This window comes from Martes martes (genome assembly GCF_963455335.1).
Source record: "Martes martes genome assembly, chromosome: 10".
NCBI classification, from domain to species: domain Eukaryota; kingdom Metazoa; phylum Chordata; class Mammalia; order Carnivora; family Mustelidae; genus Martes; species Martes martes.
Genome location: NC_137898.1, coordinates 43399307 through 43415969, shown reverse-complemented (window position 1 = coordinate 43415969; position 16663 = coordinate 43399307). Strand labels below are relative to the sequence as shown.

The 16663-nt window shown below is 48.4% G+C and overlaps 1 protein-coding gene across 1 annotated transcript; it reads left to right on the top strand.

Moving 5' to 3' along the window:
• Positions 1-9264: 9264 nt before the first annotated feature.
• Positions 9265-11983, top strand: LOC308351263 (serum amyloid A-2 protein). The gene is made up of 3 exons (XM_080816785.1): positions 9265-9354; positions 11162-11300; positions 11684-11983. Exons 1-3 carry the CDS (start codon positions 9267-9269, stop codon positions 11844-11846), a joined length of 390 nt encoding a protein of 129 aa, XP_080672911.1. The 5' UTR covers positions 9265-9266; the 3' UTR covers positions 11847-11983.
• The last annotated feature ends 4680 nt before the right edge of the window (positions 11984-16663 follow it).

The window sequence follows — 16663 nt, the reverse complement described above, 5'->3', positions numbered from 1 at the left end:
AATGAGCTTTAATTAAAGGAAAAATGGGGGGCGCCTGGGTGGCTCAGTGGGTTAAAGCCTCTGCCTTCGGCTCAGGTCATGATCTCAGGGTCCTGGGATCGAGCCCCACATCGGGCTCTCTGCTCCGCGGGGAGCCTGCTTCCTCCTCTCTCTCTGCCTGCCTCTCTGCCTACTTGTGATCTCTGTCTGTCAAATAAACAAATAAAATATTAAAAAAAAAAAAAAAAGGAAAAATGGAAGGTAAAATGGAAGGTAAATCTTTTGGGGCTGAGAGTTCTTTCTGTTTACGGAACTGCTATGGTGTCAGTCATGTCTCTCTGAAGGTAAGAGAAGCCAGGGAGTTCCAGGATGTTTAGGACCCAGAGACCTAAACAAGCATTCCTTATTTTGCTAACTAAGCAGATTGAGACAGACTCTCTGGTAAATCTGAAAATTTGACTTTGCTCAATCGTAAGCGGTAAATTTTCCAAGTTAGATGTTCCTGCCAATGAATGTGACAGAAAAAGGAGCCTCTTTTTCATGTAACGTTTTATTGTCTCTCTAGAATGGAAACTTCTCTAAGATTGAGAAACATGCTTAATGACCTAGAAATTGGAATAGCCTAACTGGTACAAAAAGGTTTAATGACGATTCATAAGGTGGGCTTATTGGTAACACTTGAAAATTTTTTATTTATTTACATTCATTTTAAGTTTTCACTCTTTAGTCTCCATCAGTCAGAGAAACACAAATGCTATATGACTTCACTCATATGGAATTTAAAAGAGGAAACAAAGAAACAAGGTAATCACTTGAAATTTAAACAAAACTTATGACCAATTACTAAGACTCAAAAAACTTCCCCTCCCCAAATGAGTTCTTAATTTCACCAACACTGCACAATTCCATAAGAGATTTTGGGTTTCGAGTGGTTTCTAATTCACTACCCCCTGTTGCAAATGTTTAAAAGGAAAAGAAAGAAAATATTTTAAGGGGCACCTGGGTGGCTCAGTGGGTTAACCTCTGCCTTCAACTCAGGTCATGATCTCAGGGTCCTGGGATCGAGCCCTGCATTGGGCTCTCTGCTCAGCGGGGAGCGTGCTTCCCCCTCTCTCTCTACCTGTCTCTCTGCCTACTTGAGCTCTCTCTCTCTGTCAAATAAATAAATAAAATCTTTTAAAAAAGAAAAGAAAAGAAACTATTTTAAAACGCAATGTGGTATCTTTCTGTATGTTGGCAACACCAGTTCCAGACTCTGACTCGCTGTTGCTGATGGTCGGCTGGTGACTGAATCCCACCGGGTCCTACCGTGTGCCTTTAGCCATCCCACCAGGGAGAGGCCAGGAGCCTTCAGAGGATCAATAAGCCTCGGCTGACAGCCTCCGGGGGAAGAGACCCGGACCTAAGTATAGACAGGTTTGAATCAGGGTTTCCTGGTGCCTAAGAATGTTAATTGAAAGCTCCAAGCTGTGAGGGACATGCTCTCTCTTCAGGAGGAGATGTGGGCTTCGTAAGAGGGGATGCACACCAAACAGAATTAGGAGTCCGCACCCTCAGTTCAATGATTAGTCCCTTTACACTCCTGATGATCAGCTTGTTAAGTAGAAGCAACAGAAGAGAAGTCATTTCTCTTGTCTTCCCAATTGCAGTAATCGGTAGCCTGATGAAGAACTAGTAAAGGGGCAGGAGATCTTTTGACAGCTGAGCCACTTATGATTCTTTTTTTTTTTAGATTTTATTTTTTTTATTTGACAGAGATCACAAGTAGGCAGAGAGGCAGGCAGAGAGAGAGGGGGAAGCAGGCTCCCCGCTGAGCAGAGAGCCCCATGCGGGGCTTGATCCTAGGACCCTGAGATCATGACCTGAGCAGAAGGCAGAGGCTTAACCCACTGAGCCACCCAGGCACCCCAAGCCACTTATGATTCTATTAATGTTAAGGAGGACGTGACAGGAATGAGTAATGATGTCAGTACTTAGGGACTATGGTTCTTTGGGAGAGATAAAAATCTTAGGAGGATTGGTGACACCTTGTCTTCTCTTTTCTTTCATTATAATTTCTGTACACATAATCTTCTGCATTTACTCACTTGGATCTTATGGATTTACCATCAGATAAGTATGAATCTTCTCTCTATGTATGTATAATCATTTTTTCTCCCCAGTCACATGACTCATTTTCATGAAGACATAACCTGGATCTGGTTATTTCTCGCCTCTGCCTATACCCACCAGTGTATGCCCAACAGCTAATCTAGTGATGGTTGCATAGAGGGCAGTCAATGAATAGTTGATAAATGAATAAATGAAGGAACGTGTCATTGTAGGGAATTTTGAAAACCCAGAATAACACTAACAAGACCCACTACCTAGAAACACGGATCACTGTTTGATGTGCAACTTCTCAGGCTGTGTTTCACTGTGTTCACTGTGGGAAGACATCTTTGAACATTTGAAAAGTGAGATCATATTCTATTGCACTCTTTTTCCCTTAAGACATTATCTATGTTTCTATTGCACTCTTTTTCCCTTAAGACATTATCTATGTTTCTCCAGATCATCAAATGCCCGCCTGCAATATGAGTGTATGTAGAAACCATACTAGGTCTGTCTGAATCTAGGGCTTGGCTCTTGACTTCTATGCCATGCTGCCTCCAAACCCAGGTAGTTGGATTTTAGGATCTGTGATGGGAACTCAGTGTTACAATCTGTACTGGAAAGGTATTCTGGTATTTCGTAATGGGACATTCTGTTAAAGTTGAGAATGGACTAATGGAATAGGGCAAAGTCCAGATTTCTACTACCAGAAGCTCAGACTGCCATGCCCCATGGCATTCTCCCAAACCAAATCATCCAACCTGGAATTTCCATAAACCACTTCTCATGTTTTTTAAAGATTTTATTTATTTATTTGACAGAGAGATAGAGATCACAAGTAGGCAGAGCAGTACGCAGAGGGAGAGGGGAAAGCAGGCTCCCCACTGAGCAGAGAGCCCGATGCAGGGCTTGATCCCAGGACCCTGAGATCATGACCTGAGCCCGAAGGCAGAGGCTCAACCCACTGACCCACCCAGGAGCCCCACTTCTCACATTTTTAAAGGGTGTACAGTTTCCCAGAAAACAACACTTGCTAAGTTATGGAGGCAAGGAGCTAGAGCAGAAAGAGCACTGATTCAGGCATTGTATGGTTCTGGTCTGTGAGGGATTCATTTATATTCTCTATAGCTTCTCCATCTGAAAGGGGTTTGGAGGTAGAGTGTTTCTTGCTGAGCAAAAGAGAGTCACTCCTAGGAGATGTAGTAGATCAGCCTTCCACGGTCCAGCATCTCACACTCAGTTCCCAGGTAACAAATAACCCGGCCTGCTGTCCCTACCCCGTATGTTAAACCACTGCTTCCTTTACCCTTGTTCTTATGTCCCTGCTTTTGCTTGACCTAAAGTAATATCTTTATGGGTCAGTCTCAACCCTTTCTGTGCTCTATCTGCCCGTTCACCACTGTCTTCCCACAAGCCCTGGGCGAGAAGGCTCTGTGGGGAATACTCCCCTTTCTCATTGCCTATTTCCTTCCCCTGTCACAAAAACCTGACACTTGCCTTTCCCATGTCGGTTCCACTTTATTGTCATCTTTTCCCATGCAGACCTCCTGCAATTGCTGAACAAGAGAATGGGAGAGACAGGTTTACATCCTCTTTGCTCCCCACTGCCCTCTGCACATACTTTACCGCTGTTAGAGTAAGCAGTCAGGTAGGTTTTAACAGGATGCCCTGCAGCCAGCAAAAGGGGGATTCCTGGTCTGCTGTCAGGGGAACGTAAGAGACTCGTCCTGGCAGCACTCCCAAAACAAAACCACAAGAAACCGGATCGAACAGATGGTCCCAGGACAAAGAAGGCCGAAGACCCTCAACAAGTAAGGGAGAAAAGGCGAGAAAATCTACTCCCCCAAAATCCCCTCCCCATGTAATAAATATTCCAACCCCTAGTTAATAACTATCAATAAAAGAGACACCCAAACTCCAGGGTGTGTAGCTTTCCCTTGAGCTCACCAGCTCTCACGTCTTGGGAGTGTACTCTTGCTTTAATAAACTTAATAAACTTTAATAAACAACAACCCAACTGTTGTGTCTAGTCTGTCTTTGAATTCTTTCTTGTAACAGGACCAAGAGCCTCTGGCAACATCCCAGGACTGGCTGAACAGAGGCCTCAGGGTCCAGGGGTCCACCCGGCGACACCCTCATTGCTCTTTGGAGTGCCTTCTCCTAAGTCCCGATCAGATTCTTTACTACCCATTCTCCAGCTTTACCAATGTTATCTGCACAAGTGATTTCCAAAACATGGAGATTGTCAAACACAGGCAATCCCGAAGTCGACTCCAAACTTTCAGAAATCAGAACCTTCAAGATTCTGGCCTAGGAATCAGCATTCATAAAATGTCCACCAGATGGTCTTGATAGAGATAATCTAATTAGTACTGTTTGAGGACAAAGCCTCTCTCAATTACATTTGTTGATAGATCTCCCCACTCCTCTCCCACCTTCATGGAAAATTTCCACTTGTCATTCACAGCCCTCCTTTTGTTTTATTGGCTGCCAACATTCTTAGTGACATTAATAATATTGCTGAAACTTCCAGCATCCCGGTATCTAAGACCTTGGTCTTCCTAAAGCCCTGATACACAAATATCAAAGAATGTTCCAGATGAAAGGAATAATGACCCAAGCCCCAGGGGTGAGATGTGCTTGAGAGTTTGAAGAACAGGGAGGAGGCTAGTGTGGCTGCAGCAAAATGAGTGAGAGGAGAGAAGTAGGAAATGAGGTGTAAGACAAGTAGAGTCTTAGAAGCCATTGAAAGAGCTTTGGTGTCACTATGGGTAAAACTGAGATCCTCTGGAGGGTTTTGAGCAGAGTGACATGGCTTGCCTTTGTGTTTTAACAGTCTCAACAGCTATGTTGAGAAGAGACTAGTTGGAGGCAAGCGTGGAAACACAGAAGCCAATTAAGAATTCATCATAATAATCCAATGATGGCCCATAATAACAGGATGGACATGATAGAGTAAGTGTTAAGTATTTGTTTTCTGGGTACACTCTTTTTTTTTTTTTAAGATTTATTTATTTATTTGTTTATTTGACAGACAGAGATCACAAATAGGCAGAGAGGCAGAAAGAGAGAGAGGAGGAAGCAGGCTCCCCGCTGAGCAGAGAGCCCGACACAACGCTCGATCCCAGGAACCCGGAATCATGACCTGAACCCAAGGCAGAGGCTTTAACCCACTGAGCCACCCAGGTGCCCCTGGGTATATTCTTTGACAGTAAATTCAACCATTCCAAGTAGGCTGGGATTTTACTGCATGCAAACAATGTCCGTGTTCATCTCCAAATGGCACATTCTTTCAAATTCACAAAAATTCAAATTCTTTCAAATTCTTTCAAATTTACAAAACTCACATTCGTTCTTTCAAGGCTTTTCCATTCTTCTTAACCTCCAAACTCCACCATCTCACTACTTCTATCCAACCACATAGATTACTTCTCCTTCACTCATTCATTGTTATATTCAATCAACAAAAATTACTGAGAACCCGTCATAGGTGGGGTGCTCGGCTAGGTGTAAGAGATTTAGCAGATTGTCAGGGAAACCAGACAAGGTTCCTGTCCCTGGGTTTTGTGCACTGTGGGTCCAAACTCAGCAATGCAAACAGGTAGAGACTGATGAATCCTGGGACAAATAAAGCACCGCTGTTTCTGGTTTCCTTCAGCTCTCTGTCCTTCATCTCAAAGTACAACTTCCTCATCCTCTCTTCTTCCTTTCCTTTATTAGAGAAAGACCTGCTCCTACTACATTCTGGGTAACTCCATCCTCAGTGGTCCTCTCAGCTCTCGGACCTTGGAGTACATTTATGCCTTCATTCATCTCTCTTTGTTACTTCTCTCCCTATACCTCATAACCCTCCCTCATCTTTAAATGAATCCTCCTTTGACCTTCACATGTGTGTTAATTCAGTTGATAAGTCAACAAGTACTTACTGAGTGGTGAGATCCAACTCCCCACTAACTTCAAGTCTGTACTTTGGCAACTGAATGTGCTCAGGGAAAATCATGGTGATTATTCTCACTTTAAATTCGTGATCATTATCCTCGAACTTTCTTGCAGTCCTACTACACTTCCCAAGTTTATTCACTTTGCCATTCTCCTAGATGACCATATTTCACTTTTCTTCTAGAACTTCTGCCATGCCTCCTCTCCCATCCTCCTCTCAGCTGATGACTCTGCTTCCTATTTCACTAAAAAATAGAAGCAATCCAAAATGAACTTCCATGGGCTCCGACCACCAAATGTACCGATGTACCTGCATTTATTCGCAGAAACTCTGTCTCTCCTGTTACGAGGGGGTGACCTGCAGACAACAGAGACACATGTCGCTACTGAGTGATCAAGACATAAACATCAATATCCAATCCAAAAATTTAACTGCAAACACAGTCTCATATTATCAGGACTTGAGTGATAGAAAGTTAAGGTAACACAGCCATCTGTGTACAGAAATTCCAGTTCCAGTAGAAAACACTATCATCTAGCTCCTTGAATCTGAATATAGACAAATCTTAGATGGATAATTTTAAATTCATTCAGCCCCCAAAATTCCAGTATATTTTATTACACAAAAATTATTTGCATTCATTATCTTTTTTTTTTAACTCAGGACTTGATCTCATAACCAGGAGATCGAGACCTGAGCTGAGATCAAGAGTTGGACATACACTTAAGTGACTGAGCCACCCAGGCAACCCTGCATTCATTTTTTTTTAAAGATCCTATTTATTTACTTAACAGAGAGAGAGAGAGAGAGAGAGAGAGCACAAGTAGGGTGGTGGGGGGGTGGCAAGCAGAGGGAGAAGCAGGCTCCCTGCTCAACAGGGAGCCTGATGTGGGACTCGATCCCAGGACCCTGGGACCATGACCTGAGCCCAGGGTAGCCGTTTAACTGACTAAGCCATCCAGGCATCCCACATATCTTTTTTTTTTTTTTTTTAAGAAAAACATTTATTTATTTATTTTAGAGAGACAGAGAGAGAGAGAGCAAGAAAGAGCTAGTGGGGTGAGGGACTAAGGCAAATTGTTCAAGGATGGTATTTCCTGTAATCTGAACCTCCAAAAAAGACGCCAACTTGGTTGTCTGGACCCATTATTTGTCGGCCTGGTAATAATGTTATAACAGATGGAATTGACATTCTCTGTCCCCAAATGATACCTAAACATACAAGATATTTTGTGAAGTCGAAGGGAAACTTAGCATATCTCTCTTCTCCTATGTGCTAGATTTCATATTCGAACCAAGAGGTTGAGAATTTGAGATTCTGTATTTCATTCATATTAGCAATAGCAACAAGACAACAGTTGACTAACTAGACAGGATATTGAGAGTCAAAAAGAATAAATAGTACTTGCTGTCTTGTCCTAAAAGATCAGGCAAAGGGAAGGAGTAATAATAAGCTTCATTTTGTTTCAGGAAAATAATCAGGCTTTCTCTTCAATCAGTCTTCAGAGAGCTTGGAAAATGTCAACTGTGTACACTGAACTACGGTCTCCAGAATTCTCTTTTTATGTCTCTCTGTCTGTCTGTACGTATATATTTAAGAGAGAGAGAGAGAGAGAAATAGAGTGAGAGAGTATGAGCACGGGAAAGGGCAGAGGGAGAAGGACAAGTAGACCCCCAACTGAGCAAGGAGCCCAACCTGGGGCTGGATCCCAAGACCCTAGGATCATGACCTGAGCTGAAGTCAGGTGATTAACCAACTGAGCCAGCCAGGTGCCCCAGATTGTCTTTTACAATGTTTCCAGTTAGGAAAGGGATACAAGGTACAAAGGACAATTTCTTTGGAGAGTTGGAACCTATGTTCATATATACACAGACCTCATCTTGCTGGGCAGACCCTGCTGATATTTCTGACTCACAGTGAGAAGAGGACAGACAGTGACACCCCAGGAAATACTAGTAAAAGCTTTCCCCCAACATTCCCCTGACTGGGAGCCTAACCTCTCTCCAAATGCGCTGCCATTTTCTCATAATAGATGTCCTATTATAGGTTTCTTAGGGTTACCATTTTAGTCCCTTGCACGAAATACTCTCATTCCCACTATGACACAACTCCAGGATTGGGTAGGTGAGGCAGAATCCCTCCAAGTAGATACTCCTGACCCAGGAACCGGCTTCCATAATGCAGGTGCTCATGGGCTGAGCCGGCTGAGCAGGGCTTCACTGGGCCTCAGAGCTGAAAGCTTAGCAGGTGCACACAGACTGGGGCAAGGACCTCCCAGGGCACCCGAGGGACTTGGTGGGGCTCACCACTCCATTCTGAAGCTCAAGGGCTTTAGGCATGAACGCAAAGGGTGTCATTTCTCATTTCTGGCACATCTGCCATCTGGCCCGGCAGGGACCAGCCTGAGGAGGTGAGCAGGGAGCAAGAGGAGCCCTCCTCTACCTAGCCACACACCTTCCAGGGGTCGGCGGGCCACCCGCCTGGGGCTCCACACTGCTCCTCTCCACAGCCCCTCCAGCTCTGACAGTGGGACCCTCCTCTGGAGCCCTGGCCGCCAGCACAACCAGCCAACATTTTTTCCTCAGGATTGCACAACCGGGAACTGACCTGTGGATGAAGAAAACCACCGGTGTCCCGTAAGTTCTCCTTTGCAGCTCTCTAGGGGCCATGACCTGGGGAGACTTTTCCGGGCACCAACTCTGGTTTTTCTTCTCTTCCCGGGTGCCCAGCAGGGAGGGCTCAGTATAAATACCAGCCAGCAGGGACCAGCAGCTCTGCTCCACCAGAACTCAGGTGAGGCGCTACTCCAAAGAGGGACTGGATGGAAGAACAGACTCTCTTTTCTCTTTCCCAACAAGATGTAGATCCCTTTAGAAAAAATAATTCTGCTTTGTATTTGTCCCGTATGGGGTCTGTGCTTGCAGAGTGGCACACGGTAGACCCTGTGGATGATAAGGTTTTTGGTTGATAACAGGCTGCTCTAGGCTGGGACAAGTTGGTCCCAGCTGCCCTGCTGCCCCCTCAGTGCCACCTTGAGGATCTTTTAGCCAGCCCTGGGGTCAGGCTGAAGTGTTCAGCACTGGGGACTGTGGTTCTGAGTGAGGACCTACTGTGGTGTTTCCTGCGTGGGCCCGGAGAGTCTACTGAGAACAAAAGGAATGGGCAGCAGGCTCCGTGTGACCTGCAAATCCCCGAGGGGGGTGCGGGTCCTGTCCTTGCCCCCTGACCCGCTCCTTCCTTCATTTCAGCACCATGAAGCTTTTCACGGGCCTCATCTTCTGCTCCTTGGTCCTGGGGGTCAGCAGCCAGTGGTATTCATTCATCAGTGAGGCTGCTCAAGGTAACGTCACCAGACGGGGGCGGCATCCACGGGCCACTTGGATTTGCCCTGAGCACTTGCAAGGGTTCAGCTACTGTGTTAGGTGTGTTGCCCTGTGTGGTAGAATGTGCCCGGTGTTTGGGGAGCTCTTCATCAAACAGATCGAAAGGCACAGGGTTTGTGTCCACCCGTGACTAGAGAAGGAGCCATCGTCATTCCCAGCTGAAGGGTCAGTTTGACTAGAAGACACAAAATGAGTCTTGAAATGGCACAGAATTTCCTGTAGCAACAGGCGCAGTGTCTGATTAAAGCTGCGCCCCTCCTTCTCCTTTCCCTCTGTCCCTTCACTCAGCACTTCCTCCTGCTCTTCCTCCCTCCCTCCCATCCACCCTTCCTGCCATTTCCCGATTGACTAACTTACAGACACCTCCAGCAGGGCTCTCCCTGATGCTTCCTCTGGGAGGTCTGTTTCCTCCCCTTTCCTGGCCCTTAACCTGAGCAAAAAAAGAAAGGGGAGGGGAGACTAACAACCATCTATCAAGCCTGCACTAGGAACTCAGCACCTTCATGCAATGGGCAGTGACCAGCTATGCTGGTCAGCCCGGGGCTGAGGGTTTTCCATGACCCCGTCAGTGCTAACTGGGAGGCTTCTGAGCCGACAGGGACACTTCTGCTCAAGCTGGGACAGGTGCTCTCCGACTCTGACTTCAGGACCCCTTGATGAGGCAGTCATCTTCCCCACATGAAGGGGAGGGAGCAGAGACTTGGAGCAGCCGAGTCCCAGGTCAGGGACTGCCATCCTGGCAGTGGGCGGCAGAGAGGCTAGAACTAAGCTGTGCAAGAGGTCAGAGCTCTGGCCAGGTAGATGTGTCTGAGTGTCACTTCCCAAAGCTGGGGGGCTCTCAATCTCCACTGGTGTTGGACTCACCAGGGGAGCATCTCAGTCCCCTGACGCCTGAGATTCACCCCTGAGAGGCTCAGGAAACCGGGGGGTGGGGGGAGTGACCTGGCCACCAGGATGTTCAGAGGCCCCTGGTGATTAGAAAAAGCAGTCAAGGATGGCTGATGGCCGGGGCTCTAGCTCGTGCTTCCTCAAGCTGTCCCTGTCATCTGAACGGTCTATTCAGAGCGTTGTCAGGATGCCATTTACGCCCCAACACTCAGAGGGACTCGGGTCACAGTCATGTGCTTTCACTCTACAAGAACAGATTTGCTAGGCCTCGGGGCAGAGGTGCTATGCTCCTGGGCTCAGAATCAGACTTCCCTGTCCCCCGGGCCTCACCATCTGTGCTTCATTCTCCACCAGTGCTTCCCGGCCAAGGGCAATCTTGTGCCTGGGGACACTTGGCAATGCCTGGAAACATTTCTGGTTGTGAGCCTCGGGCCATACGTTGTCCACATCTAGCGGGAGAGGTCAGGGAGGCTGCTACGCATCCTACGGTCTCAGAACAGGCTTGAGCAACAGAGAATTATCTGGCCCCAAATCTCAGTGGTGCTGAGGTTGAGAAAGGCTGTTTGATAACTCCTCCTTCCTCCTCTTGAGCAGCTCACATAGAGCCCTCCGTGGATGGAGCACGGAGATAGCATAGGGACAGATATACAGGTGCAGCCTGGCTATACCCTGCTCCCAGCACCCTCACTAGGGATGCCTGGAGAAGCCGACTAGGAGGAAGCCTGTTGTTCTCAGCCTAGGGTGCCCAAGGGTGCTGGGAGCACAGGCAGAAATCTCGAGTCGGTGGGAGATCGGCCGTTCCTTGATTCTTCCCTGTGGTTTGCCACTGGCTCTCTGTCCACCTGATATCCCTGTTGCCTTATCCTTCTCTTGCAGGGGCTTGGGACATGTACAGAGCCTACTCTGACATGAGAGAAGCCAATTACAAAAATTCAGACAAATACTTCCATGCCCGCGGGAACTATGATGCTGCACAAAGGGGTCCTGGGGGCGCCTGGGCCGCTAAAGTCATCAGGTAACAAGGGCCCCGGGGGTGCAGGGATGACCCGGCTGAGCATGGCAGCCTTAGAGAGCCAGGAGGGGCCAACCCTAGAGAAGCTTCCTGTAGAGACAGTGGCTCCCGGTCCTCCTGCCCACCCTCCCCTGTGTGCCCAGTGTGGGGTCTGAGTGGCTGGCAGAGCCAGAGCAAGGCCAGTGGGAATGGGGGACTCCCACCCTCCTGCTGTGGGAAAGGGGACCAGCCTGGGCTGACCTGGGCTGTGTGTGGAGCAGGGTCCGTGTTTCAGCCGCTCTGGCCTGGGCTCCTCTCAGCCATCCCTTGGAAAGAAGAGGGGTGGGGGCGGGGGCCTGTTGCTCAGCAGCCCCTAATGAATCTCCACCTGCCTTCCTCCATTCCAGTGATGCCAGAGAGAGTTCTCAGAGAGTCACAGACCTTTTCAAGTATGGAGACAGCGGCCACGGAGTGGAGGACTCGAGGGCTGACCAGGCTGCCAATGAATGGGGCCGCAGTGGCAAAGACCCCAACCACTTCCGACCCCCTGGCCTGCCTGACAAGTACTGAGCTTCCCCTTGGCTCTGCCCTGGGGAGACGGGCTATGAGGCCCCTAGGGACAGGGACACCCAGTCATTGAGTTCTCTGTCCCCAGAGGCTGGTGGAGGGCACCTAATAGGTGTTTAATAAATGCTTAATGAGACTGTTGAAAAGTGTGTGTTACTCTTGGGTGTAAGGACTGCTTGTTTGCTCCCCAGGAGTGAAGGATGGACACCCCCACCCCGAGCAGGCAGAGCCTGGGCCCCAATGTTTGTTGTGGTGGGGAGGAAATCTCAGTGTCACACAGGACAGATGCCCTGCACCCACCTCTCCCCAGTCAGACCTGCTCCCCTGTCCAGGCCCCTCTGGTTACGCTTGTGCTATTTCAGGTTCATCCGTGTCCAGGTCCCTCACTGCTGTCCATGGTGTCCTGTCACTTTTTCTGTCCTCAGCATCTAGTTCCCTTTGTCTTGCTCCTCAGTGGTCTCTGTCCCTGGGGGTAGAGGACTTAGCAATGGGAGGGTGGGACGGTGGCATCCTGATCTGGCCACTGTCACCTTGATCTCCTGTTGGTTTCTCGGCATCACCTTCAAATCCATTGAAAACCAGTTTCTGACCCTGCCTTCTAAGAAACGTGTCCAGAGCCATTTTTCTCTGCCTTATTTCACTGCCTTACTTCAGGCCTCCGTGGAGACGTGATGCCACCTCCCTCGTGATCCTTTCCTCACCACTTCTGCCCCTTAACCAGTTAAAACTGGGTAAGTGATAGGAGGGAGCAGGGTAGAGAAGCCCCCTGTATCAGCTGGGGTCCAGGCAGGAGACAGACACCAGGTAGCCATCTGAGATGGGAAATTCTAACGGAAGGAGTGATTAACTGGGACATGAGTAAACACTAAGGGGTACAGTATACACAAAGCTGAGCTGTGGATCTTGTTGGAAACTCTGTAGCCCATGGGATGGCTCGTGAAGATTGTTGGGCATCACAGGCCACAGCCCACAAACAAGGACTCCCCCACTGAGGTGCCAGGAGGACACTTGGCAGAAAACTCTGAAGGAGGGCAGTTGAGTTGGGAATGTAGTTGGGCTGCTGCAAGCTCCCTGGGGGTAGGGGGTGGGGGGGCAGCCCAGGGTGGGTCAAGGGAGAGGCTGTCCAGGTGCCTGAGGCCAGGGTGCCAGGGGCGGGGCTCTGGGCTGAACTGTGTCCCCGCCTCTCATTCATATGCTGAGGCTCCACCTCCCAGCGTGGCTGTCTACTGGATTAGGGAAGTAACTGAGGTTAAGACAAGTCTTAAGTGTGGAACCTGGTCTGATAGGATCAGTGTCTTTAAATACCCGGTACTGGAGATCTTGCTCCCTCCTCTCTGCCCCGTGAGGACACAGCTAGAAGGTGTCCATCTGCAAGCCAAGAAGACAGCTCCCACCAACTACCAGATTAGTTTGATCTTGATCTCGGACTTCCCAGCTCCCAGAAAGAGGTGAAATACATTTCTGTGGTTTAAATCACTCAGAATGCGGTATACAGTTAGGCTCCCACTTAATACAGGGAGGGCGCTGCAGAACACCCTGGAAATCCAATGGAGAATCACAGATACTGTCAGGAAACCTCAGTGGGACACCTCGGAAACTCCCTCTGGTGAGTGGCCGTCAGGGCTCTGCCTTGAGAAGAGCACCACTGAAGCTTGGAGACCAAGCAAGCTCCCAGGACCTGAGGGGCAGGTCTTTCTTCCTCCTTGTCCCTCCAGCGCCCTCTACTGACAGAGTTTAGCACCTCGCTCCGGGGCACAAGGGAAATGTGGGCAGAGTCCGGCTCCAGCGTCGGAAACGGACAAAGAAAGGTGGATATGGAGCTCAAGTATATAAATTGATGACTGCCCATGCCTCCTCTCTGAAAGAGAAATTGATGAGAACTCCTAAGGGAAGAAGATTAATGATACAATTCTATAGCGGAAAGACAAATTGCATTTGTGTGTGGAGGATATCCCTATAAAATGGTTAGCCACAGGAGACCTTAGATGGACAGCACGGACAGCAGGGCAGGTGCAGGCTTTGCCCTGCCTGAGACATGGTCTGAGAGGCGCGAGGCTCCGTCGAAGAAGGCGGGGGGCGGGAGAAACAGGTGCAGGCCGCCCTGTGGCCGTTGCTGCTGAGAGCAGGCTCCAGGCACTGGGAGAGATACGGCCCACTGTGGTACCGTCTGAACCGACCTGACGTGAACTGTCACTAATACTCTTTGGCCCTGCCTTACTCCCTCCTCACAGATCTCCCTTTCTTTATGCAGATCTGACTTTCCACCCCGATCATTTCCCTTCCCTCTAAAGAATTTCTCCTATTTTGTGCCAGTCAGGTGTATGCCAACAGAGTCCCTCACCTTGTTTTCTGAGAAAGTCTTTGCTTCTCATTCACATTTTTGTAGGAAACTACACAGGGTCCAGAATTGCTGATGGTGGGTGTTCTCGCCAAGCCCTTTAAATATTTCACTCCACCGTCTTGTTTGCAGACACCGAAGGTAAAGTAGATGGAACAGCAGCTTCACCAAAGTCAAGGGGAAGCAAGTGGGGGTGGGGTGGAGCCAATGGGGGGGGAAGGGTGAAACCCAGAGGGAGCAGAAGCATCTGCTCTGAAGGAAGAAACTTAAGGAGAGTAGGGACGGCACCTGAGATGGAGGACAGGAACCAGCAGGAATCCAGTTGTACCAACTGTTGTGCCCCGAACCCCGGAACTGCCCACCCTCCGTTGCATTATCCCTTTACCGGTCTGTCTTTAGGGCAAGTAGACAGGAAACCCACCGGCAAAAAGCATGTCTCTCTTACTGTATGTGTCAGCCTCTATCCTCCATACCTGTCACATGGCAGGGCACAGCTAATACTTGTTTACTAAATATTTGTTGAAATGGGTGAATGAAGTATTGTTCGAAAGCTGACAGACCCAGGAGGCGTCTTGGGATTGCACAGAGTATGGATGTGTGGTGCAGGGTTTCATCTGGAGAACGTGCTAATGAGGTACTTTGGGCGACTGTCGAAATCTACACCAAAATCTGCAGTAAGATACTGGGAAAATGGACAAAATTTTACCTTGTCATAGAATATACCTTTAATTTTCTCTAGGCGTGCCTTGTACTCTCTGTACCCGGCCCTCCTGGCCCAGCCACTGCCTTCCTCCTATCCTCAGTGGTCTCTCCAGCAGACCCCAGAGTGCCCGAGAGCCTTATCTCCTCCTACCCTGGTCTCTTCTGCTGGGTCCAGAGGGAGAATGGGACGAGGAGGTGGTGATCTCACGGGGCTGCCCTTTACCTCATCATCGGCCCCGGGGCTCACGAGATCTGGCTGCTTCTTGGATGCTCTCCCAGGATGTGGGGTACGTGGAGCCTCTTGGTCCTCAGGTGTGGGACAGGGAAGAACTTCACCGTACAGTCTGCTCTTCAAACTTGGGTGCAAAGGGAGCCCTTTCCCAATTCTCTGATTTCCCAAGTTTGGTTTTTGAAATCTCTAACTAGAGCTCTAACTAGGGGAAAGACAACTCGGGTCTTTTCTGAGAAGATCGTGTGTGGTGTGCACACTTCATGATTTATGGAGTGCTGTCAAGCCATGCTGTTTAAAACATGTTCACAAAGCCTCCCATCAATAACCCACTTGTGCCTTTGCTGAAAGAGCCTGGGAAAGTGCCAAGAGCTCCAGGCTGGCCAGAAGGCCTTGTTCCCGGAATGACCTGACCTGGGAGGGAGCCGCCCTGCTCAGGGAAATTCCCTTAATCCCCTGAAGGCACCCATTTAGGAAGGTCCAAGTAATCTAACAACCGGCCTTTCCAAACCTCCTCCTATTTGCCCTGTCGGGAAAGATGCTTGCAAAACTCATCAACCCATCCATTCACTTGTTCACCGCCTACTGAATGAGCTCCCAGAATGTGGCAGAACTGATCCGGGCCCCGGGAACAGAGCGGGACATGGCACAGAAGAGACTGGTGCTCCTGTCCAGGTAGCATGCTCCCGAGAGAGCCCTTATTAAGCTATGCATATTTTCTATAACTGAATTAAATGATAGTGTACATTTACCAGTCGATGTGCTATCCTGCCGCCAAGTTCAGGTGGCAGGTGCATGGCAGATGGGGAAGAATCCAGGTGCCCCCTCCCAACAGACCACACTTGAATTTCAGCTTTGTCACTGCCTTTGGGGTGGAGAAGAGTGGAAACAAGGACAAATGCTCATAAGAAGTTGTTCAGGGAAAAAGCAGAATATCAAATGACAATTATTATATCCCCATATTTGCTTATGGATTCATATATGTACATACATTTAGACAATAGACCAGAAGCCAGACAGGAAGGTTCTAGGAGTTTCTTCCCACCCTTCCCCCAATCCAGGCTGATAAAGTTAGCACTGCTTATTCTTTTTCTCCTTATACTTATTTTATATTTGGCACGTTTTCTTCAGTAAACATGCCCATTCAAGTAAGACTCGTTATCTTGAGTATATTCCAGGCATTCTCCTAGGCAGTGGTTGTTAAAGGTGAGAAAACCAACAACCCAGTTCCTGCCCTGACTGGGATTCCAGTGTTGAGATGAGGGGAAGTTGCGAATGTCATATAATGTACATGTATGTGCCTTTCTCTCTCATCACACACCCCAACAACATAATGTGCAAATGCATCCATATATATCGATAGTGATTAATAAAGATTAGAATGAGATACACATTGGTAAATGTGTCAGGATCCCCCATGAAAGTCTAGAATGGATGATAAAAGGAAAAGGATGTTGCTGATGTCCATATTCCACATTCCATCTGTTAACAATCCTATTCTGATCTTTTCTCTCCCATATGATTCAGTTTTCTCCTAGGCTTGCGAACCAG

Bases quoted from the DNA above. Each gene is read 5' to 3' on its own strand.
- LOC308351263 (XM_080816785.1), top strand. From the start codon at position 9,267: ATGAAGCTTTTCACGGGCCTCATCTTCTGCTCCTTGGTCCTGGGGGTC. The intron at 9,355-11,161 runs GTAACGTCACCA...CTTCTCTTGCAG, and splicing joins CATCAGTGAGGCTGCTCAAG to GGGCTTGGGACATGTACAGA. The intron at 11,301-11,683 runs GTAACAAGGGCC...CCTCCATTCCAG, and splicing joins TGGGCCGCTAAAGTCATCAG to TGATGCCAGAGAGAGTTCTC.